We start from the raw sequence: 24,009 nt of genomic DNA on the forward strand, positions 1-24,009 counted from the left end.
ATGACACTGGGCTGATACCTAATGACACTGGGCTGATACCTAATGACACTGAGCTGACACTGGGCTGATACCTAATGACACTGGGCTGATACCTAATGACACTGGGCTGATACCTAACGACACTGAGCTGACACTGGGCTGATACCTAATGACACTGGGCTGATACCTAATGACACTGGGCTGATACCTAATGACACTGAGCTGACACTGGGCTGATACCTAATGACACTGGGCTGATACCTAATGACACTAGGCTGATACCTAATGACACTGGGCTGATACCTAATGACACTGGGCTGATACCTAATGACACTGGGCTGATACCTAATATCACTGAGCTGATACCTAATGACACTGAGCTGACACTGGGCTGATACCTAACGACACTGGGCTGATACCTACTGACACTGGGCAGATACTGGGCTGATACTGGGGTGATACCTAATGACACTGAGCTGATACTGGGCTGATACCTAACGACACTGGGCTGATACTGGGCTAAATTAAATGTATTATTATTATTATTATTATACTGGGCTGACACTGGGCTGATACCTAACGACACTGGACACTGCAGGATCACTGGAGTGAATGTCGTTGGTTTAAACTGTCAACCCCCCAAACTGGAATGAAAAACAGCTTGTTTCCAATCTGTTACTGAGAATCGATTGCATTGAGATGTAGAATGAAGTAAATCATGTAGTACTAGTAGTAGTAGCAGTACTAAGTCAGTACACTGAGGTATTCCCAGGAGGCTTCCAATATCCCCCAGATGAAAAACCAATCCTTTCCTTTCTGTTGCGCCTTCAGTGCCGCCGAGTTTCAACAGAGCGGGCGATACCATCTCTCCCCCCGGCAGCGGGGGTGAGGCCAAGGAGGTGGTCCTCAACAACCCGCTGTCTCTGTACTGTGAGACCAACGCCGTCCCCCCGCCCACCCTCTCCTGGTACAAAGACGGGCGGCCGCTGGCGTCCAACGACAGAGTGCTCATCCTGCCAGGTGAGCACAAAGAGAGAGAGGAGATCGGTGGACGATCAGGAGGGACCTGAGCCGGAGCGCAGAGGGAGGGAAACCCACAGGGAGGGACAACCAGGGAGGGACAACCAGGGAGGGAGTCCCCAGGGAGGGATCCACCCCCAGAGAGGGACCCCCCCCAAGGGAGGGTCAGCTGGGAGGCGGGGGCCTTAGGGGGCAGACATGATGGTGGCACCGAGCAACGAGTAGAAGGTAGAAATGAGTGCAGTCGATGGTGGCCGCTGTTCAGTCGATGGTGGCCACTGGTCAGTCGATGGTGGCCACTGGTCAGTCGATGGTGGCCACTGGTCAGTCGATGGTGGCCACTGGTCAGTCGATGGTGACCACTGGTCAGTCGATGGTGACCACTGGTCAGTCGATGGTGGCCACTGGTCAGTCGATGGTGGCCACTGGTCAGTCGATGGTGACCACTGGTCAGTCGATGGTGGCCACTGGTCAGTCGATGATGGCCACTGGTCAGTCGATGGTGGCCACTGGTCTGTTGATAGAGTTAAAGTTCACTGAACCTTTGGTGCTCAGGAGGGCGTGTGCTCCAGATACCGAGGGCCCAGGCCGACGACTCGGGGAGGTACACGTGTGTGGCGGTCAACGAGGCTGGGGAGGACTCCCTTCAGTACGATGTTAGGATCCTACGTGAGTAGAGCCTTTACCAGTTACCTCAGGACTTCATGAGAATCCAAAGAGAACAAGCCATTCTAATGTGTGTGTGTGTGTGTGTGTGTGTGTGTGTGTGTGTGTGTGTGTGTGTGTGTGTGTGTGTGTGTGTGTGTGTGTGTGTGTGTGTGTGTGTGTGTGTGTGTGTGTGTGTGTGTGTGTGTCAGTGCCTCCAGTCATAAGGGGAGGAGAAACTGATCTTCCCGATGAGGTCACAGTTCTAGTCAACAAGACCACCCAATTGGAATGCCACGTTGACGGAAGTCCCGCCCCTAAAACCACCTGGCTGAAGGACAGCCAGCCAATCAGTTCCGAGGGCCGCTACAGACTCCTCCCAAACGGCCGCACACTGCAGGTGGGTCAGCACTCTTCCTCCAGATCACTCTGATCCTCGTTGGGGGGCTGTTTCTCTGTTTCTCTGTTTCTCTGTTTCTCTGTTGCAGCTTTTATCCCGTGGAGGATGAGGATCAAGGCCTCTCACGTTCCTCTCGAGCTCTGACCCTCTTTGTGTTTTCCTCAGGTGTTGAACGCACAGGTGTCAGACACGGGCCGCTACGTGTGTGTAGCGGACAACGTAGCGGGCAGCGCAGAGAAGTCCTTCAACGTCAACGTTCACCGTAAGACACAACCGGAGACGGACGCTGGTGTAGAGTCTGTGATGGTTCAGTTAGAATCCCAAAATATATCCATTGTAATACTTTCACATTAAATCATTGACAGAACGAAAGCGTATGACGACAGACGTCTGTACCTTTAATCCAACCCCATGACCTGCCCACTCCCTGGTACCCCCATGACCTGCTGGTCCCCCCTGGTACCCCCATGACCTGCTGGTCCCCCCTGGTACCCCCATGACCTGCTGGTCCCCCCTGGTACCCCCATGACCTGCTGGTCCCCCCTGGTACCCCCATGACCTGCTGGTCCCCCCTGGTACCCCCATGACCTGCCCACTCCCTGGTACCCCCATGACCTGCTGATCCCCCCTGTGACCCCACTCCCTGCCCTCCCCCTGTGACCCCACCACCTGCCCTCCCCCTGTGACCCCTCCCCCTGTGACCCCTCCCCCTGTGACCCCACCCCCTGTGACCCCTCCCCCTGTGACCCCTCCCCCTGTGACCCCACCACCTGCTCCGCCCTCTGCCCAGTGCCTCCCAGCATCGTGGGCCCCAGCCCTGAGACCCAGACGGTGGTGGTCAACCACTTCATATCGCTGACCTGCGAGGCCTCAGGCTTCCCCCCGCCCTCGCTCAGCTGGCTGAGGGACCGCGGCCCGGTGGCGCCCCACTCCAACGCCGTCATCATGCCAGGTTATTAAAACATTTGATCCACAGAGGTGTGAATCGAAATCGCGATTTTATAACGATTTATCGTGCAGGCCTAGTCCTGATCCTACCATGTGTTCCTGTTGAGCAGGGGGATACATGGTGTACATATACAGCGTTTCTACATGGTGTACGTATCCATGGTTTCCCTGGTGTTGGCGTCTCTCTAGGCGGTCGGACCCTGCAGATCCTGAGGGCCAGAGAGTCAGACGGAGGGAGGTACACCTGCGTGGCCGTGAACCCAGCGGGGGAGGCCCGGAGAGTCATCTCCCTCACCGTGTTGGGTCAGTAGTCCAGCAGAGCTCCTCTGTCTCTACATGCTGTCTGCTGCTGATACCCAGCCTACAAGTCACCTGGCACCTGGCCCTCATTGGAGCCAGTCAGAAAACATCTTTCTTATTTCCTGTGATTCACCAGCTAATGTGTTAATACTCTCACATTCCAACATGGTGTTGATGATTTCCTCCTCCTCCTCTCCTCCTCCCCCTCCTCTCCTCCTCCCCCTCCTCCTCCTCCTCCTCCTCCCCCTCCTCTCCTCCTCCCCCTCCTCTCCTCCTCCCCCTCCTCCTCCTCCTCCTCCTCCCCCTCCCACTCCTCCTCCTCCCCCTCCCCCTCCCACTCCTCCTCCTCCTCCTCCCCCCCTCCCCCTCCTCCTCCCCCCCCTCCCCCTCCTCCTCCCCCCCCTCCCCCCCATCCCCTCCCCCCTCCTCCTCCTCCCCCTCCTCCTCCCCCTCCTCCTCCTCCTCCCCCCCTCACCCCCCTCCTCCTCCTCCTCCCCCCCCTCCTCCTCCTCCTCCTCCTCCTCCTCCTCCCCCCCCTCCCCCTCCTCCTCCTCCTCCTCCTCCTCCTCCTCCCCCCCTCCCCCTCCTCCTCCTCCTCCTCCCCCCCCTCCCCCTCCTCCACCCCCCCAGTCCCTCCCAGTATCCGGGACCGGAGTGGGGAGTCCCCGGTGGTGGTGAGTGTGCGGCTGGGCAAGGCGGTGACCCTGGAGTGTGAGTCCAACGCCGTGCCCCCCCCCACCATCACCTGGTACAAGAACGGCCGCGCGGTCAGCGAGACGGCCCACCTGCAGCTCCGGGCCCGGGGCCAGAGGCTGGAGATCAGAGGGGCCGAGGTGAGGGTTAGGGTGGGGTTCCTCTGTGTGGGGGTTCCTCTGTGTGTGGGGGTTCCTCTTTGAGGGTGGAGGTTCCTCTGTGTGTGGGGGTTCCTCTTTGAGGGTGGAGGTTCCTCTGTGAGGGTGGAGGTTCCTCTGTGTGTGGGGGTTCCTCTGTGAGGGTGGAGGTTCCTCTGTGAGGGTGGAGGTTCCTCTGTGTGTGGGGGTTCCTCTGTGAGGGTGGAGGTTCCTCTGTGAGGGTGGAGGTTCCTCTGTGTGTGGGGGTTCCTCTGTGTGTGGGGGTTCCTCTGTGAGGGTGGAGGTTCCTCTGTGAGGGTGGAGGTTCCTCTGTGAGGGTGGAGGTTCCTCTGTGAGGGTGGAGGTTCCTCTGTGTGTGGGGGTTCCTCTGTGTGTGGGGGTTCCTCTGTGAGGGTGGAGGTTCCTCTGTGTGTGGGGGTTCCTCTGTGAGGGTGGAGGTTCCTCTGTGAGGGTGGAGGTTCCTCTGTGTGTGGGGGTTCCTCTGTGAGAGTGGAGGTTCCTCTGTGAGGCTGGAGGTTCCTCTGTGAGGGTGGAGGTTCCTCTGTGAGGGTGGAGGTTCCTTTGTGAGGGAGGAGGTTCCTCTGTGTGTGGAGGTTCCTCTGTGAGGGTGGAGGTTCCTCTGTGAGGGTGGAGGTTCCTCTGTGAGGGTGGAGGTTCCTTTGTGAGGGAGGAGGTTCCTCTGTGTGTGGGGGTTCCTCTGTGAGGGTGGAGGTTCCTCTGTGAGGGTGGGGGTTCCTCTGTGAGGGTGGGGGTTCCTCTGTGTGTGGGGGTTCCTCTGTGTGTGGGGGTTCCTCTGTGAGGGTGGAGGTTCCTCTGTGAGGGTGGAGGTTCCTCTGTGTGTGGGGGTTCCTCTGTGTGTGGGGGTTCCTCTGTGAGGGTGGAGGTTCCTCTGTGAGGTTGGAGGTTCCTCTGTGAGGGTGGGGGTTCCTCTGTGTGTGGAGGTTCCTCTGTGAGGGTGGAGGTTCCTTTGTGAGGGAGGAGGTTCCTCTGTGTGTGGAGGTTCCTCTGTGAGGGTGGAGGTTCCTCTGAGTGTCGAGGTTCCTTAGTGTTGCGCTGGATCGTAGATAGAAGGAGGTGATTGGAGGCTGTTTGTAGTGAGTTTGGTAGCATCATGAACCACTGTGTGGACGCGCTCATCCCTTCACTGTGCCCGCTACAGGTGTCTGATACCGGCCAATATGTTTGCAAAGCCTCCAATGTCGCCGGGCAAGTGGACAAGAACTTCCACCTGAATATCTACAGTGAGTGTGCACACCTTAAGGCTGAAGCAGATCTGATCTCATAAAACTCTTCTTGACTGTTACTTCTGGAGGAAATATTTTGGATTTCACTTTCTATGTATTTCTCTTGACCATTCCCTCCCTCCTGGTTCCCAGTACCTCCCAGTATAGACGGTCCTCCAGAGGAACATGTGGTGGAAACCATCTCCAACCCAGTGACCCTGGCCTGCGACGCCAGTGGGATCCCCCCCCCCAGCCTGACCTGGCTGAAGGACGGCCGGACCCTCGGTGCGTTCCGCTCCGGGGCGTTGTTCAGGAAATACAAAGATCCCAAACGACCCAAAGGAGGAACGACCTGGGAGCAGGGGGCTCGGGCTGGCTGACTTTATGTCCACTGTTAGCCAATCCGGCGGCAGATTCCCACCTTCAGCAACATGATTGGTCAAAACAAATATGAGGCACAAGAAAGAGAAATGGCCTCTTCGCACATATTTGAGCGATTGATTTTGTCCGCCATCAGACATTCGATTATTGATCTCAAATCTCATTTGTTAGACTAGGTTTTTAAATGTACCGGCCGATATCAGACAAAATATACCGGTTGGGGATTTGAAAATGACAATAACCCAGTTGTGCCGTTTACAGCCCTAGTCAGACAGCGGTCGCTGACTCAGCTGTGTCCGTCTGTCCAGAGACCTCGGAGTCCCTGGAGATGCACATCCTGTCAGGGGGCAGCCGGCTGCAGATCGCCCGCTCCCAGCCGGCCGACGGCGGCCGCTACACCTGCGTGGCGTCCAACCTCGAGGGCGAGGCCCGCAAGAGCTACCAGCTGCTCGTACAAGGTGAGAGCTACCACCTGCTCATACAAGGTGAGAGCTACCAGCTGCTCATACAAGGTGAGAGCTACCAGCTGGTCATACAAGGTGAGAGCTACCAGCTGGTCATACAAGGTGAGAGCTACCAGCTGCTCATACAAGGTGAGAGCTACCAGCTGGTGGTCATACAAGGTGAGAGCTACCAGCTGCTCATACAAGGTGAGAGCTACCAGCTGGTCATACAAGGTGAGAGCTACCAGCTGGTCATACAAGGTGAGAGCTACCAGCTGGTCATACAAGGTGAGAGCTACCAGCTGCTCATACAAGGTGAGAGCTACCAGCTGCTCATACAAGGTGAGAGCTACCAGCTGCTCATACAAGGTGAGAGCTACCAGCTGGTGGTCATACAAGGTGAGAGCTACCAGCTGGTCGTACAAGGTGAGAGCTACCAGCTGGTCGTACAAGGTGAGAGCTACCAGCTGGTCATACAAGGTGAGAGCTACCAGCTGCTCATACAAGGTGAGAGCTGCCAGCTGCTCATACAAGGTGAGAGCTACCAGCTGCTCATACAAGGTGAGAGCTACCAGCTGGTCATACAAGGTGAGAGCTACCAGCTGGTCATACAAGGTGAGAGCTACCACCTGGTCATACAAGGTGAGAGCTACCAGCTGGTCGTACAAGGTGAGAGCTACCAGCTGGTCGTACAAGGTGAGAGCTACCACCTGGTCATACAAGGTGAGAGCTACCAGCTGGTCGTACAAGGTGAGAGCTACCACCTGGTCATACAAGGTGAGAGCTACCAGCTGGTCATACAAGGTGAGAGCTACCAGCTGGTCATACAAGGTGAGAGCTACCAGCTGGTCATACAAGGTGAGAGCTACCAGCTGCTCATACAAGGTGAGAGCTACCAGCTGGTCATACAAGGTGAGAGCTACCAGCTGCTCATACAAGGTGAGAGCTACCAGCTGGTCATACAAGGTGAGAGCTACCACCTGGTCATACAAGGTGAGAGCTACCACCTGGTCATACAAGGTGAGAGCTACCAGCTGGTCATACAAGGTGAGAGCTACCAGCTGCTCATACCAGGTAGCACTCTCTATTCTACATTCTCTATTCTACAGCAGCTCTATTCTGCATTTATCTTTGAAATGTATATTTTCTCTTATAGTTGTGTTGACGTTTTGCTCCACGTTAGGCTGTTCCTTTTTAAACCTTATTATTAACGTCATTCCCCTTCCCATTGTGTTGGGCATCATGTGGTGATGCCCTGTGGTGTGTATTAGTAGTAGTAGTATGGCTACGTAGCTCCTAGGGTACGTAGCTCCTAGGGTACGTAGCTCCTAGGGTACGTAGCACCTAGGGTACGTAGCTCCTAGGGCCCAGTGCCCCGCCCGCCCTCGTGTAGGGGTAACCAGGACCCTCCCCTTCCTCCCAGTGCCTCCCAGTATCTCCGGCTCTGAGATGCCCAGCGACGTGGGGGTGCTGCTGAACCAGAGCGTCCAGCTGCAGTGCCTCGCTGAGGGAACCCCCCCGCCCACCGTCCAGTGGCTGAAGGACGGGGAGCGGCTCAATGGGACGGGGGGCGGAGCCAACGGGACGGGGGGCGGAGCCAACAGACTCAGGTGAGGAGGAGAGGGGCTGAGTGCGGGGGGGGGACAATGTGTCCCCAGCATCACTGGGCCCCACAGAGGGGGGGGGGGGGACAGTGTGTCCCCAGCATCACTGGGCCCCACAGAGGGGGGGTTAAGGTTCTGTGGGGTTGGGAGTCCTGGCTGCTACTCCAAGAGGGAAAATAACGGGGTAAATCCCACCAAGGGGGCGGGCCCTAAATGGACCTTTTACCAGAGTGGAAGCAGCGTCTGTCATGTGATCCCGTGTGTCATGTGATCCCGTCTGTCATGTGATCCCGTCTCATGTGATCCCGTCTGTCATGTGATCCCGTGCGTCATGTGACCCTGTCTGTCATGTGATCCCGTGCGTCATGTGATCCTGTGTGGTGCAGCAGCAGCCCGGACGGCGCCGTGCTCACCGTGGCCGCGGCGCGCCCCTCCGACAACGCCAAGTACACCTGCGTGGCCACCAACAGCGCCGGGGAGGACGACCGCATCTTCAACCTCAACGTGTTCGGTGGGTGACCCCCCCCGGTCCCAGAGCTCCCATCCACTGAGTACCCCCCCGGCATAGAGGGGACCCCTAACCCCCCCTCCCCCTCTGTGTGGTTCCCAGTGCCCCCCACCATAGAGGGGACCCCCTAACCCCCCCTCCCCCTCTGTGTGGTTCCCAGTGCCCCCCACCATAGAGGGGACCCCCTAACCCCCCCTCCCCCTCTGTGTGGTTCCCAGTGCCCCCCACCATAGAGGGGACCCCCTAACCCCCCCTCCCCCTCTGTGTGGTTCCCAGTGCCCCCCACCATAGAGGGGACCCCCTAACCCCCCCTCCCCCTCTGTGTGGTTCCCAGTGCCCCCCACCATAGAGGGGACCAGCGAGCCGCCCCAGGGCCTGACGGCCGTCCTGAACGGCGCTGTGACCATGCGGTGTGTGGTCAGCGGGTCGCCCCCCCCCCAGATCAACTGGCTGAGGAACGGCCTCCCGCTGCCCGTCTCCTCCCACGTCCGGCTGCTCTCGGCCGGCCAGGCGCTCCGGTAGGTCAGAGGTCAGGGGTCAATGGACACTAGGGCTGAGTCCATCACTCCGGTCCCCAACGCACCGTGGAGGCAGGGCCATCTGTGTGACCTGGTCTCACCCCCCCCCCCCCCGTTGTGTCGTCAGGATCGCCCGCACCCAGGTGTCCGACGGCGGCTCCTACACCTGCGTGGCGTCCAACCGGGCCGGGGTGGAGAACAGACACTACAACCTGCAGGTCCACGGTAGGGTCCAGAGAGTACCACCGCTACGGCGTGAAGGACGCTGAGGGGACGATGGGACAGGGAGGGACTCCGGTACAAAACGTGGCTTCATGTTTTACATAAAGCTATGTGACCCCTCCTCCTCCTCCTCCTCCTCCTCCTCCTCCTCCTCCTCCTCCTCCTCTCCTCCCCTCCTCCTCCTCTCCCTTCTCCTCCTCCTCCTCCTCCTCCTCCTCCTCCTCCTCCTCCTCCTCATGTTTTACATAAAGCTAGGATGAGCGGTTAACATGTCTACATGCCCCCCCCCCCCAGTGCCCCCCCGCCTGGACCGAGCGGGGTCCACGGAGGACGTGACGGTGGTGAGGGGGAACCCGGCCTCTCTGGTCTGCATCGCCGACGGGACCCCCCCCCCCACCCTGTCCTGGTTCAGGGACGGCCTGGAGCTGGACCCCGACCTGGAGCTCCGCCTCCTCCACCTTAACACCACCCTGGAGCTGCCCCGGGCCGCGCCCAATCACACGGCCCGCTACACCTGCCGGGCGGACAGCGTCGCCGGGCGGGCCAGCCGCCACTTCAACCTCAGGGTGCTGGGTGGGTCCAGAGAGCAGGGTGCTGGGGGTCCACCTCAGGGTGCTGGGGGGGTCCACCTCAGGGTGCTGGGGGTCCACCTCAGGGTGCTGGGGGGTCCAGAGAGCAGGGTGCTGGGGGTCCACCTCAGGGTGTTGGGGGTCCACCTCAGGGTGCTGGGGGGGTCCACCTCAGGGTGCTGGGGGGGTCCACCTCAGGGTGTTGGGGGTCCACCTCAGGGTGCTGGGGGGGTCCACCTCAGGGTGCTGGGGGGGTCCACCTCAGGGTGCTGGGTGGGTCCAGAGAGCAGGGTGCTGGGGGTCCACCTCAGGGTGCTGGGGGTCCACCTCAGGGTGCTGGGTGGGTCCAGAGAGCAGGGTGCTGGGGGTCCACCTCAGGGTGCTGGGGGTCCACCTCAGGGTGCTGGGGGGTCCACCTCAGGGTGCTGGGGGTCCACCTCAGGGTGCTGGGGGGCCCATCTCAGGGTGCTGGGGGGTCCACCTCAGGGTGTTGGGGGGTCCACCTCAGGGTGCTGGGGGGTCCACCTCAGGGTGCTGGGGGGTCCACCTCAGGGTTCTGGGGGGGTCCACCTCAGGGTGCGGGGGTGTCCACCTCAGGGTGCTGGGGGTCCACCTCAGGGTGCTGGGGGGTCCACCTCAGGGTGTTGGGGGGTCCACCTCAGGGTGCTGGGGGGTCCACCTCTGCTCCTCTGAGCCCTGCACTGAGGACTCAGTGCAGGGCTCAGAGCAGGGCTCCATTAGGGTGGTCGGGTTGAGTGAGGACTAGAGTGATTCAAAGAGCTACGATTGGTTGAGGATTGGAGGGTCTGGACGACGTTGAGTGACAGGTGGCCGCTGTGGAGTCCATCCTGTGGTCAGGAGCGAGGCGCATAACGGCCTCACTGTGCGTCCCCAGAGCCCCCCAGCATCAACGGGTCCCAGGTTCCTGTGGAGGTGTCGGTGGTGGTCGACCACGCCCTGGAGCTGGAGTGTGAGGCGTGGGGCGTCCCCCCCCCCTCCCTCACCTGGCTGAAGGACGGACGCCCGCTGCCCCAGACGGACAGAGTGCGCCTCCTGCGGGGAGGGGAGGGGCTCGTCGTGGCCTCGGCCCAGGTCAGGGGTCACCTCCAGATATTATTCCTCCAGTGAGACTTTGAGACATTCTGTTTGGTTTATCTTCTCCCTCTCCTCACATGTTTGCCACTGTCTTATTCCTCCTCCGTCCAGGTAGAGGACACAGGTAGATACACCTGTCTGGCTAACAGTCCGGCCGGAGATGATGACAAGGAGTTCCTGGTCAGAGTGCATGGTGGGTAATGTAGTCAGTAAGTGCTCACCCCAATATGTCATGTTCTCCCACACATTTTTGCACCGTTGGCTTTGTACCGGCTGAAGGCTGGTTGATTGGGTTGGATTGTGTCCGTTGGGCCTGATTCTGATGTGGTTTCTCTGTGTAGTCCCTCCTAACACTAAGAGGTTCCTGATGTGTGTTTAAGAGTGATCCTGATGTGTGTGTGTTGTGTTGTGCGTGTTGATCCTGATGTGTGTGTGTTGTGTTGTGCGTGTTGATCCTGATGTGTGTGTGTTGTGTTGTGCGTGTTGATCCTGATGTGTGCGTGTTGTGTTGTGCGTGTTGATCCTGATGTGTGTGTGTTGTGTTGTGCGTGTTGATCCTGATGTGTGCGTGTTGTGTTGTGCGTGTTGATCCTGATGTGTGTTTCTCTTTGTAGTCCCTCCTATCAATAAGAGTCATCCTGATGTTGTGTGCGTGTGTGTGTGTTGTGTTGTGTGTGATTTTCTGTGTGTAGTCCCCCCCAACATCGCGGGGGAGGGCGCCCCCCAGGACGTGGCGGTGCTGCGGGGCAGACAGGTGACTCTGGAGTGCCAGTCCGACGCCGTCCCCCCGCCCACGCTCACCTGGCTCAAGGACGGCTCCCCCCTCCAGGTAAACCAAGACCCCGCCCCCCCAGAGGAGAGGAGCCCATGTAGACTGGGAGCACTGGGACGAGGCTAGAATGTAGACTGGGAGCAGTGGGACGAGGCCAGTGTCCACAGACACACGGGACCAGGAGGTCATCAGGCTGTGACCCCTCCTCTTTCCCCTCCTCCTCCTCTTCCCCCTCCTCCTCCTCCTCCTCCTCCTCCTCCTCCTCCTCCTCCTCCTCCTCTCCTCCTCACCCCCCCTCCTCCTCACCCCCCCTCCTCTCTCCCCCCAGCCGTCAGGCCGTGTGCGTCTCCTCTCTCAGAGCCGCTACCTGCAGATCAACACGGCGGAGCTCGGAGACCACGCCCACTACACCTGCGTAGCAACCAACGTCGCCGGGGAGACCACCAGACAGTTCAACCTCACCGTCAATGGTACGCTAACCAACTAACCAGCAACTAACCAGCAACTTACCATCAACGATCAACTCACCATCAACTAGCCATCAACCATCAACTAACCATCAACTATTAATCAACTATGCTTCAACTAACCATCAACCATCAACTAACCATAAGCTAACCATCAAACATCAACTAACCATCAACCATCAACTAACCATCAACTATTAATCAACTATGCTTCAACCAACCATCAACCATCAACTAACCATAAGCTAACCATCAAACATCAACTAGCCATCCACCATCAACTAACCATAAGCTAACCATCAACTAGCCATCAACTAGCCATCAACCATCAACTAACCAGCAACTAACCAGCAACTAGCCATCAACTAGCCATCAACCATCAACTAACCATCACCTAACCATCAACAATGCAACTCATCTCCCCATCCAAAAGAAAAAGCTTGACTTGTAGAGGGGCTTTAACACCGGTTTAGTGTTAACAGGTTAGGAGTTTGAATCCCACCTACTATAGGTGGGAATCAAAGCTCTATAGGTGGTAATCAGAGCTCTATAGGTGATCAGAGCTCTATAGGTGGTAATCAGAGCTCTATAGGTGGTAATCAGAGCTCTATAGGTGGTAATCAGAGCTCTATAGGTGGTAATCAGAGCTCTATAGGTGGCAATCAGAGCTCTATAGGTGGTAATCAGAGCTCTATAGGTGGTAATCAGAGCTCTTTAGGTGGTAATCAGAGCTCTATAGGTGGTAATCAGAGCTCTATAGGTGGCAATCTGAGCTCTATAGGTGAGCAGAGCTCTATAGGTGGTAATCAGAGCTCTATAGGTGGTAATCAGAGCTCTATAGGTGGAAATCAGAGCTCTATAGGTGGGAATCAGAGCTATATAGGTGATGAGAGCTCTATAGGTGATCAGAGCTCCATAGGTGGTAATCAGAGCTCTATAGGTGGGAATCAAAGCTCTATAGGTGGGAATCATAGCTCTATAGGTGATCAGAGCTCTATAGGTGGTCATCAGAGCTCTATAGGTGGGAATCAGAGCTCTATAGGGGATCAGAGCTCTATAGGTGGTCATCAGAGCTCTATAGGTTGGAATCAGAGCTCTATAGGTGGTCATCAGAGCTCTATAGAGCTATTGAACTATGGGAAGCCAGCAGTTTGAGGCTTTGTATCAAATCGAGTTCCCCAGTGAATATATGACCATGTCTCCTCTCCCAGTGGCCCCCAGCATCCAGCCGGGGCCCCAGAGCGTGGCGGTGCTCCTGGCCCAGCCCGCGGTGTTGGGGTGTGTGGTGGAGGGCGTGCCCCCCCCTCGCGTCACCTGGAGGAAGCACGGAGCGGTTCTGGATGGAGACCACCCCAGGTAGAGCTGGGGTAGAGTGTCTCTGTGAGGTCGGGTGTAGGATCTCTGGATGGAGACCACCCCAGGTAGAGCGGGTCCTGAGTGTCTCTGTGAGTTCGGGTGTAGGATCTCTGGATGGAGACCACCCCAGGTAGAGCGGGTCCTGAGTGTCTCTGTGAGGTCGGGTGTAGGATCTCTGCCTCGTCCTTTCATTGGGTTCAGTGAGAAGGGGCTCCCTTGATGTACAGCGTGGTGTTGACCCCGTCTGCCTCCGCCCTCAGGTACACCATCACAGAGGACGGCTCCCTGCTCCTCCACGCGGCCCAGGTGAGGGACACGGGACGCTACCTGTGCATGGCCACCAACCCGGCCGGGACCCAGCAGAGGAGGGTGGACCTGCAGGTGCACGGTGAGGACAGCAGCGCCAACAAAACAACATGCACAAGCTCTTCTTTGTTGAGGTCCTAACGCTCTTTATGTTGGGGGGGTGTTGTGTCCCTCAGTGCCGCCTTCTGTCGCCGGCGGGCGCTCAGACCTCACGGTGACGGTGAACGTCCAGACCACCCTGGCCTGCGAGGCCACCGGCATCCCCAAGCCCAGCGTGAGCTGGACCAAGAACGGCCGGGCCCTGAACACGGACCAGAAGCAGAACCTGTACCGGTGGGGCGCTGCTCTGCCTCCTGTCGCCCCCTGGTGTTCTGTTAGCGCGTTGCGGAGCTAAACGGGTCGTGGCTCCGACCCGTTTATGATTGACTCTTCTGGAGCGTCACAATGAGCGGTGTTGTTTATGAAATGTTGTTCTCTTCTGCTGTCACCAGGTTACTGTCGTCTGGCTCCCTGGTTGTCATGGCGCCCACGGTGGAGGACACGGCGACGTATGAGTGTCTGGTCTCCAACAAGGCCGGAGAGGACTCCCGCACCGTCAACCTCACTGTTCAAGGTTAGACAACAAGACTGAGGTCACAAAGCAGCAGGTCTTATCAGACAGCATCACATGACCCCCGGGTATAGATCGAACAACGTTAAGTCGTCAATCTTCCTACCCGTGTGTGAATGTGTGTGTGCCGCGTTGGTAACTGGCCTGTGTGTGTGTGTGTGTGTGTGTGTGTGTGTGTGTGTGTGTGTGTGTGTGTGTGTGTGTGTGTGTGTGTGTGTGTGTGTGTGTGTGTGTGTCCCCAGTGCCCCCCTCCCTGGCGGACGAGCCCTCTGAGCTGGAGGTGCTCCGGCTGGCCCCCGTGGTCCTGGGCTGCTCTGCGTCCGGAGTCCCTGAGCCGGCCGTCACCTGGAGTCGGGACGGAGTGGAGCTGTCCAATCAGGGAGCAGGTTACACTGTCCTGCCCTCAGGTCATTATTATAACCCTAACCAACAGGTCATAGGGCTGTTACCTGGAGGAGGTACACAACGACGGGAAGGGCAGCAAAGCTTTGAAGTTAAACAACCAAAGAGATGTCCCCTCTCCCTCTGCTCCCGCCCTCCCACGCTTCTCCCCCAATGAGAAGTGGTGCATCTCACACACCTGTGATTGACAGACAAGCTGGAGTCCCCAAACCAATCATTCAGAAATTAGCAGGAAAGAATCTAAAATCTAAATAGGCTCTCAGAGCGGCAGGCGTATTGAACCCTCACTAATAGCTGAGGTAATGGTAATTCTTGCAAATTACATTTCAAATATTGTTTCTATTATTATATGATTCAAATATGAGCTCCTGATTCTCACCAGGAGCTGATATTTGAGTCATTCAGATAAAGAAATAAGCCATGTTTTATTTCCGTGCTGACCGGAGTGTGGTGTCTCCTCAGGGCCGCTGGAGATCTCCTCGGCCGAGCTGCGGCACGCCGGTCGCTACCTCTGCGTGGCCCAGAACGCCGCGGGCTCCGCCCAGCGCCGTGTGCAGCTCAGCGTGCTCGGTGAGAACGCCCTGGGACACCAACGGACCGGGCCTTAGTGACATGAGGCCTTAGGGAGACGCCTCATCAAACTAAGGCAGAAAAACAAATAAATGATCAAATATGAATCAAGTGTGAAGTCCTCATGAAGGATATCCCAATGTCTGCTGCAGCCGGCGTTCAAATGTTAAAAGGCCAAAAACCTCTGAAGCTAAATGTTGTCGTCCCAACCCGAGGTTGGACCTGAGGCACCTCAGTGGCTCCAGCGAGGGGACCCCCACCTGTGTGTCCTCTTGACAGCGGCCCCCCTGTGTCCCCAGAGACGCCCCTGATCCTGGAGCACCCGTCCCACCTGGACGTGATCCTCCACAGCCCAGTCACCCTGCCCTGCAGAGCCACCGGCTCCCCCAGGCCCTCGGTCCGCTGGCAGAGGGAGGGCATCAACACCCACACCCGGGGTAGGGCTGCACTAGTACTGTGTACTGCGTAGCTGTGTACCTAGGTCTGTGTGTGTGTGTGTGTGTGTGTGTGTGTGTGTGTGTGTGTGTGTGTGTGTGTGTCTGTGTCTGTGTCTGTGTCTGTGTCTGTGTCTGTGTCTGTGTCTGTGTCTGTGTCTGTGTCTGTGTGTGTGTGTGTGTGTGTGTGTGCAGTGTGTAGCTGTGTATACCTAGGTATGTGTGTGGTGTGTGTGTTAGGCCTTTCACACCAAAAAGAACCAAGAGCCAGTTCCGGGCTGGTGCTAGGGCCAGTTCAAAACTGGTTATCCCAGTTATGAACCAGTTGGTTTCACACCGGCCAGAGCCAGCCATGGAGCCAGCGAGAGCAACGTCATGACGTCGCTGAGAACGTCTGCATACGTCTCCGCTTTCAAAGATAGCCTTTGTCCGGGTTGCTCCCTCTAACTTGTTCTGGACCTCGGAAGATGACCAGAATCCAAGGAGACAGGTTGTCTCCTCCACTGCGTTTTCGTCTTCACGACGTCCATTGTTTTCTTCTGTGTTTTTAACAATTTGTTGGTCTTCCTGTTTATGAAGGTAAGGATAACCCCGCCCCCTGCACTTGGCGTAAAGGCAGTTTCGTTCTGGCCCAGCTCAATCCTGGGGTTGGAGTTGAACCGGTCTTTACAGGCCGGAGCCGGTTCTCTGGCGTTGTGAAACCAAAACACTGGCCCTAGCTCCGCACTAGCCCGGAACGGGCTCCGATTTTGCGGCGGTGTGAAAGGCCTATGTGTGTACTTGTGTCCCCTCCAAGCTAACCAGCGTTGTCCTCTCCGGTGTTGCTAGGCGCTGGCTTCACCGTCCTCCCAACCGGAGCTCTGCTCATCTCCAAGGCCTCGGCGACCGACGCCGGGACCTACATGTGTGTGGCGCAGAACCCAGCCGGGACCGCCCTGGGCAAGACCAAGCTCAGGGTCCAGGGTAGGACACGCACGCACGCACGCACGCGCGCGTGCACACACACACACACACACACACACACACACACACACACACACACACACACACACACACACACACACACACACACACACACACACACACACACACACACACACACACACACACACACACACACACAGAAGAACAAATAACACTGAAGTTATCGCCTTAACTCCTCCTTTAACACCTTCCCATGTTGCATTGAGAGCCCCCTGAGGTGTGCTCTGGGCTCCGTAACGGAGGAGCCTCCTGTGTCCTCAGTGCCTCCTGTGTCCTCAGTGCCTCCTGTGTCCTCAGTGCCTCCTGTGTCCTCAGTGCCTACTGTGTCCTCAGTGCCTCCTGTGTCCTCAGTGCCTCCTGTGTCCTCAGTGCCTCCGGCCATCAGCTCCGACGCCGCCCGCTACCTGGCGCCGCTGGACTCCTCGGTGACGCTGCGTTGCCACGCCGACGGCTCCCCCTCCCCCTCCATCTCCTGGCACAAAGACGGCGGTCCGCTGGCGGAGTCCCTGCGGCTGCGGCCGCTGGCCTCGGGCTCCCTGCAGATCGCCTTCGCCCGGCCCGGCGACACCGGCCGCTACACCTGCCTGGCGGCCAACCCCGCCGGCTCGGCCAGCCGGGAGATGAGCCTCACCGTGCAGAGTCAGTCACCGCCGCCGCCTCTGATTGGATGAAGTGACGTTGCCGGGCAACCCCCTGTATTTGCACCCGAGATCTGCTCTGTGATATGATCTGATATATGATCTCGGAATGAAAATGCAGATTTATTTTATTTATTTATACCAGATTTATAATATAATGTGTTCCACCACGCCACCCACACCTTTTTATATTATTGACTCAATGCGGTTGTCTCCCATCCCATCCCGTGGCTCCTCCCCCCAGTCCCTCCCTCCATCAGGGGCGGGGCTCTGGAGGTGGCGGTGGTGGCGGGGGGCCAGGCCCAGCTGCTGTGCTCCGCCGAGGGGGTCCCGCAGCCCTCCCTGTCCTGGGAGAAGGAGGGCGTTCCGCTCAGCCAGAGCACCGGGGAGTTCACCGTCCTGCCCTCGGGGGAGCTGCTCCTCGACGCCGCTCAGGTAGCGTTAGCTCCCTATAGCTTATAGCTCAGGTAGCGTAGCTCCCTATAGCTTATAGCTCAGGTAGCGTAGCTCCCTATAGCTTATAGCTCAGGTAGGGTAGCTCCCTATAGCGTATAGCTCAGGTAGGGTAGCTCCCTATAGCTTATAGCTCAGGTAGGGTAGCTCCCTATAGCGTATAGCTCAGGTAGCGTTAGCTCCCTATAGCTTATAGCTCAGGTAGCGTAGCTCCCTATAGCTTATAGCTCAGGTAGCGTAGCTCCCTATAGCGTATAGCTCAGGTAGCGTTAGCTCCCTATAGCTTCTAGCTCAGGTAGCGTAGCTCCCTATAGCGTATAGCTCAGGTAGCGTAGCTCCCTATAGCTTATAGCTCAGGTAGCGTAGCTCTCTATCACCCTGTGGCTTTAAAGCTCTCCCATCGTACCTATAGCGCCTTCCTTTGGGTGGTAGAATGTAAAACCTAACCCGAAGTCTTCTGCTCGCCACTTTCTACCTCCTCCCTCATGCTCCTCCTCCTCCTCGTCCTCCTCCTCTTCCTCCCCCCCTCCTCCTCCTCCTCCTCGTCCTCCTCGTCCTCCTCCTCTTCCTCCCCCCCTCCTCCTCCTCTTCATCCTCCCCCTCCCCCCCCCCCCCCCTCCCCCTCCCCCCCTCCCCCTCCTCTAGCCCGATGACGCTGGCCTCTACACCTGCGTGGCCACCAACGCGGTGGGGGAGGACAGCCACACGGTGGCGCTGTCCGTCCACACCCCGCCGGTCTTCAGCCGCCTGCCGGAGGACGTGGCCCTCAGCAGGGGGGGGCGCCTGACGCTGGGCTGCGGGGCCGCCGGGGCCCCCCTCCCCAAGATCACCTGGGCCTTCAACAACAGCACCCTCCCAGGTTCACCCATGAGCCCCTATAGGACAGCGTGTTGTAGCCCCCCTGCATGTGGAAGGGGTCCAGTGGGGCCCTCACAGGGATCCCACTGATGCAGTGAATAGGGACTCCGTTGTCCTTCTGGGTTCAACGCACTAGAGTTGTTACGAGCAGTGTGGGGTCCAGGGGCCTCAGTCCTGAGACGGGGACCAACTGTTGTTCTCCCCCTGTCAGCGCACCACGACCACATGGGCCACAGCGAGCTGGTGAGGGAGCGGGTGACCAAGGAGGACTCCGGCTCCTACACCTGCGTGGCCGAGAACACCGCCGGCACCATCAAGGCCGTGGCCTTCGTCTACGTCAAAGGTGCTTCAATAACAGCATTCAGTGGTTCTGTCTTTATGTCATCTCAAACATGCCCTTCCTGTTCACATGCAGTAAGTTCCTGTTCACATGCAGTAAGTAAAAGACTGTGGTTGATCCCTCCCTCCCTCCCTCCCTCCCTCTCTCTCTCTCTCTCTCTCTCTCTCTCTCTCTCTCTCTCTCTCTCTCTCTCTCTCTCTCTCTCCCTCCCTCCCTGTCTGTCTGTCTGTCTGTCTGTCTGTCTGTCTGTCTGTCTGTCTGTCTGTCTGTCTGTCTGTCTGTCTGTCTGTCTGTCTGTCTGTCTGTCTGTCTGTCTGTCTGTCTGTCTCCCCTCTCTCTCTCTCTCTCTCTCTCTCTCTCTCTCTCTCCCTCCCCCTCCCTCCCTCCCTGTCTGTCTGTCTGTCTGCAGAGCCGCCCGTCATCGATGGGGACCTCCACTCCAGCCGCGTTGAGCCCCTAGGGGGCACCGCCGTGCTGCACTGCGAGGTCCGGGGCGACCCCCTGCCCGCCATCACGTGGAGACGGGGGGGCGTCGCCATGGAGACCAGCGAGCGCGTCCGCCAGCTGACCAACGGCTCCCTGGCGATCTACGGCACCGTGGTACGGGGACCGCCTTCATACCGCGCCTGTGAACGCATCGATACGATATTAGAGCATGGGCTCCATATGCAGACGATGGCTGTCCTGTTGGCCCCTGGACGGTTGAGGGGCCCGTTCTGAGCCCCCTGTGTGCCGTTCTGAGCCCCCTGTGTGCCGTTCTGAGCCCCCTGTGCTGCCGTTCTGAGCCCCCTGTGCTGCCGTTCTGAGCCCCCTGTGCTGCCGTTCTGAGCCCCCTGTGCTGCCGTTCTGAGCCCCCTGTGCTGCCGTTCTGAGCCCCCTGTGCTGCCGTTCTGAGCCCCCTGTGCTGCCGTTCTGAGCCCCCTGTGCTGCCGTTCTGAGCCCCCTGTGCTGCCGTTCTGAGCCCCCTGTGCTGCCGTTCTGAGCCCCCTGTGCTGCCGTTCTGAGCCCCCTGTGCTGCCCTGTTCCCCGTCTGCAGGGCGAGGACGCGGGGAGCTACCTGTGCGTGGCCACCAACGAGGCAGGGGCGGTGGAGAGGAGTGTGTCCCTGGTGTTGCAGAGTACGTGTGAACCCTCTGTGTGTCCGTGGCCACCGGTCCTCTGATGATGAGTCGGAGACATAACGACGTCTCCCTGCAGGTGCGCCCAGCGTCACGGTGGAGCCGCTGGAGGCCCTGGTGGACGCCGGCTCCACCCTGCTGCTCCACTGCCGGGCGGGGGGGGAGCCCACCCCGCTCCTGGAGTGGTCCCGCCACGGCCGCCCCCTGCTGGCCAGCGAGCGCCTCTCCACCCTGGCCAACGGCTCGCTGCGGCTCAGCGGCGTCCAGCGAGAGGACACGGCCGAGTACGAGTGCGTGGCCCGGAACCTGCTGGGCGCCGCGGCGGCCCGCGTGGCGCTCACCGTGAGAGGTGAGGCCCAGAGGGGATAGTATTAGCACTAGCATTAGCACTAGCATTAGCAGAGCCTCACCGTGAGAGGTGAGGCCCAGAGGGGATAGTATTAGCACTAGCATTAGCACTAGCATTAGCAGAGCCTCACCGTGAGAGGTGAGGCCCAGAGGGGATAGTATTAGCACTAGCATTAGCACTAGCATTAGCAGAGCCTCACCGTGAGAGGTGAGGCCCAGAGGGGATAGCATTAGCACTAGCATTAGCACTAGCATTAGCAGAGCCTCACCGTGAGAGGTGAGGCCCAGAGGGGATAGTATTAGCACTAGCATTAGCACTAGCATTAGCAGAGCCTCACCGTGAGAGGTGAGGCCCAGAGGGGATAGTATTAGCACTAGCATTAGCACTAGCATTAGCAGAGCCTCACCGTGAGAGGTGAGGCCCAGAGAGGATAGCATTAGCACTAGCATTAGCAGAGCCTCACCGTGAGAGGTGAGGCCCAGAGGGGATAGCATTAGCACTAGCATTAGCAGAGCCTCACCGTGAGAGGTGAGGCCCAGAGAGGATAGCATTAGCACTAGCATTAGCAGAGAGGATAGCATTAGCACTAGCATTAGCAGAGCCTCACCGTGAGAGGTGAGGCCCAGAGAGGATAGCATTAGCACTAGCATTAGCAGAGCCTCACCGTGAGAGGTGAGGCCCAGAGGGGATAGCATTAGCACTAGCATTAGCAGAGCCTCACCGTGAGAGGTGAGGCCCAGAGAGGATAGCATTAGCACTAGCATTAGCAGAGCCTCACCGTGAGAGGTGAGGCCCAGAGGGGATAGCATTAGCACTAGCATTAGCAGAGCCTCACCGTGAGAGGTGAGGCCCAGAGGGGATAGCATTAGCACTAGCATTAGCAGAGAGGATAGCATTAGCACTGAACCCCAGCAGTGGCGTTCTGCTGTAGTGGTAGACGTGAATTATGGGAGGAGATTCATCTGTTGGGACGCGCTTCACACATGAGGCAACATGGTTCTAGGTGTGCTTTGGGCTTTATACAGCATCGTACTGTGCGTCTAACCCTCCCGTGGGCGTCATGGTTCCAGTGCACGGCGGCTACGCAGAGTGGACTCAGTGGGGCCCCTGCAGTGTGTCCTGTGGGGCCGGGGCCCAGAAGAGGCTGAGGCAGTGCAACAAACCCCTCCCTGCCAACGGGGGGCGCCACTGTGCAGGGCTGGACTCAGAGACACGCAGCTGTCAGGGAAAGCCCTGCCCAGGTAGGTTTATACATAAATCTGTGTGTGTGTGTGTGTGTGTGTGTGTGTGTGTGTGTGTGTGTGTGTGTGTGTGTGTGTGTGTGTGTGTGTGTGTGTGTGTGTGTGTGTGTGTGTGTGTGTGTGTGTGTGTGTGTGTGTGTGTGTGTGCCTCTGTGTGTGTGTGCCTGTGTGTGTGTGTGTGTGTGTGCCTGTGTGTGTGTGTGTGTGTGCCTCTGTGTGTGTGTGTGTGTGTGTGTGTGTGTGTGTGTGTGTGTGTGTGTGTGTGTGTGTGTGTGTGTGTGTGTGTGTGTGTGTTCTCTGAGTCCCTCTCTGAGTCCCCCTCCCTTCCCTCAGTGGACGGGCGCTGGTCCGAGTGGTCCGTCTGGGAGGAGTGCTCTCGGAGCTGCGGCCAGGGCAACAGGACGCGGGTGCGGAGCTGCAGTAGCCCTCCCGCTCAGCACGGGGGCGCTGTCTGCGAGGGCCAGGCCGTGGAGGCCATCCTGTGCAGCGTCAGGCCCTGCCCTGGTAAGTGGTCCCTCCCCTCAGCGGGCCCCCGGGCCCCGCCCCGCCCCGCCCCCTGCCCCCCGGCCCCGCCCCCCGGCCCTGGGCTGTAATAACGTTCTCCTCACCACGAGTAGGAATCCTCACCTGCAAATGAATAATTTCTATGCCATTTCTCAATAAAGTAAATTGTTAATTCAAATATAAAACCACACTTGTGTTAATATTAGTTCATTAATTTTTGTGAAATCTTTAGATGATCTTTAAACATTAGCCTGGCTGCGTTAGATCCCCAGCAGCCTGCCGCCCCCTCACTCTCGCCCTGCCGCCCCTCCAGTGGCGGGGAGCTGGGGCGCCTGGTTGCCATGGAGCCCCTGCAGCGAGACGTGTGGCGAGGGCACGCAGAGCAGGCTCCGCCTCTGCAACGACCCCCCCCCGGCCTTCGACGGGCCGCGCTGCGCCGGGCCGGACGCTCAGACCCAGCTCTGCAGGGAGAGACCCTGTCCCGGTAAGAGGGTCCCCGGGCCAGCAGGGTCAGGGGTCAGGGCCGGCCCCCCAGCTGGGTCAGGGGTCAGGGCCGGCCCCCCTACTGGGTCAGGGCCGGCCCCCTTGCTGGGTCAGGGGTCAGGGCCGGCCCCCCAGCAGGGTCAGGGGTCAGGGCCGGCCCCCCAGCTGGTGGGTGGGGGGACACGCTCAGGAGGACGGGACTGTAGAGAGGGTGGGAGTGGAACATAAAGGAGGGGGACTTCAGATACAGGAAACCCAAGCAGTCCATGCTGCTCAATGCCGTTGCTCTGCAGTGGAACCGTAAGGCGTCAGAGTGTGTGAATGTGTTACCGTGTGTGAATCGTCCTAGCTGAGGTTCATTAAGGCGTCAGAGTGTGTGAATGTGTTACCGTGTGTGAATCGTCCTAGCTGAGGGACATTAAGGCGTTAGAGTGTGTGAATGTGTTACCGTGTGTGAATCGTCCTAGCTGAGGGACATTAAGGCGTTAGAGTGTGTGAATGTGTTACCGTGTGTGAATCGTCCTAGCTGAGGGACATTAAGGCGTCAGAGTGTGTGAATGTGTTACCGTGTGTGAATCGTCCTAGCTGAGGGACATTAAGGCGTTAGAGTGTGTGAATGTGTTACCGTGTGTGAATCGTCCTAGCTGAGGGGCAGTAAGGCGTTAGAGTGTGTGAATGTGTTACCGTGTGTGAATCGTCCTAGCTGAGGGGCAGTAAGGCGTCAGAGTGTGTGAATGTGTTACCGTGTGTGAATCGTCCTAGCTGAGGGACAATGCCTCATGGATCTACGTTGGAGTCTGGTTGCATGCAGCTCACTCTGTTGAACTGGAAGGAGCCCATCTTTGTGTTTCAGTGGACGGGAAGTGGTCATCATGGGTGAGCTGGGGAGCCTGTGGGGTTTCCTGTGGGGGCGGGACCCGCCAGAGGACACGCCTCTGCGCCAGCCCCGCCCCCCAGCATGGGGGCAGGCAGTGTGAGGGCAGCGACGTGCACACAGACTTCTGCAACAGCGAGCCCTGCCCAGGTGAGTCTGCGTTGGACTCCCACTGTGAACCGTGTTGTCATGGTCTCCCCCTCACTCCCACCTCACTCCCCCCTCACTCCCCCCCTCACTCTCCCCCTCACTCCCCCCTCACTCCCCCCTCACTCTTCCCTGGGTGTGTGTGTGTGTTGGGGTGGGGTTCGCTCTCCCCCTGGGTGTGTGTGTGTGTTGGGGTGGGGTTCGCTCTCCCCCTGGGTGTGTGTGTGTGTTGGGGCCCGGTGTGAGGAGGTACCACTCAGCGGCTCCAGAAGGGGGAGCAGCGCTACGAGGGGCCGTGGTTCGGGCCCAGGGCTCTGGATCAGCGGCCCCTCAGCGGAGCCTGACCCCCTCCCTCCCTCCGCAGTGGCGGGGCACTGGGCCCCCTGGAGCGGCTGGG

The 24,009-nt window shown here is 58.5% G+C and overlaps 1 protein-coding gene across 1 annotated transcript in view; it reads left to right on the forward strand.

Moving 5' to 3' along the window:
* hmcn1 (hemicentin 1) overlaps positions 1-24,009 on the forward strand; it is a 102,954-nt gene that overhangs the window by 67,219 nt on the left and 11,726 nt on the right. Inside the window, exons 54-92 of the mRNA XM_056603397.1 lie at positions 811-999; positions 1,555-1,668; positions 1,857-2,044; positions 2,210-2,306; positions 2,835-2,996; positions 3,182-3,295; positions 3,923-4,125; positions 5,303-5,384; positions 5,520-5,651; positions 6,056-6,205; positions 7,614-7,800; positions 8,181-8,305; positions 8,637-8,820; positions 8,948-9,045; positions 9,337-9,615; positions 10,507-10,703; positions 10,818-10,899; positions 11,399-11,535; positions 11,807-11,948; positions 13,157-13,301; positions 13,562-13,689; positions 13,784-13,940; positions 14,099-14,220; positions 14,460-14,624; positions 15,082-15,189; positions 15,489-15,626; positions 16,452-16,586; positions 16,977-17,246; positions 17,490-17,680; positions 18,344-18,557; positions 18,768-18,899; positions 19,306-19,496; positions 19,933-20,014; positions 20,094-20,363; positions 21,434-21,604; positions 21,938-22,108; positions 22,422-22,592; positions 23,445-23,615; positions 23,977-24,009. The exon at positions 23,977-24,009 is cut by the window's right edge and continues 138 nt beyond it. Of these exons, the coding sequence (XP_056459372.1) occupies positions 811-999; positions 1,555-1,668; positions 1,857-2,044; positions 2,210-2,306; positions 2,835-2,996; positions 3,182-3,295; positions 3,923-4,125; positions 5,303-5,384; positions 5,520-5,651; positions 6,056-6,205; positions 7,614-7,800; positions 8,181-8,305; positions 8,637-8,820; positions 8,948-9,045; positions 9,337-9,615; positions 10,507-10,703; positions 10,818-10,899; positions 11,399-11,535; positions 11,807-11,948; positions 13,157-13,301; positions 13,562-13,689; positions 13,784-13,940; positions 14,099-14,220; positions 14,460-14,624; positions 15,082-15,189; positions 15,489-15,626; positions 16,452-16,586; positions 16,977-17,246; positions 17,490-17,680; positions 18,344-18,557; positions 18,768-18,899; positions 19,306-19,496; positions 19,933-20,014; positions 20,094-20,363; positions 21,434-21,604; positions 21,938-22,108; positions 22,422-22,592; positions 23,445-23,615; positions 23,977-24,009 (6,027 nt within the window). The remainder of the gene's footprint in view (positions 1-810; positions 1,000-1,554; positions 1,669-1,856; positions 2,045-2,209; positions 2,307-2,834; positions 2,997-3,181; positions 3,296-3,922; positions 4,126-5,302; positions 5,385-5,519; positions 5,652-6,055; positions 6,206-7,613; positions 7,801-8,180; positions 8,306-8,636; positions 8,821-8,947; positions 9,046-9,336; positions 9,616-10,506; positions 10,704-10,817; positions 10,900-11,398; positions 11,536-11,806; positions 11,949-13,156; positions 13,302-13,561; positions 13,690-13,783; positions 13,941-14,098; positions 14,221-14,459; positions 14,625-15,081; positions 15,190-15,488; positions 15,627-16,451; positions 16,587-16,976; positions 17,247-17,489; positions 17,681-18,343; positions 18,558-18,767; positions 18,900-19,305; positions 19,497-19,932; positions 20,015-20,093; positions 20,364-21,433; positions 21,605-21,937; positions 22,109-22,421; positions 22,593-23,444; positions 23,616-23,976) is intronic.

The sequence above is a fragment of the Gadus chalcogrammus genome, chromosome 12 (genome assembly GCF_026213295.1).
Source record: "Gadus chalcogrammus isolate NIFS_2021 chromosome 12, NIFS_Gcha_1.0, whole genome shotgun sequence".
Lineage (NCBI taxonomy): Eukaryota > Metazoa > Chordata > Actinopteri > Gadiformes > Gadidae > Gadus > Gadus chalcogrammus.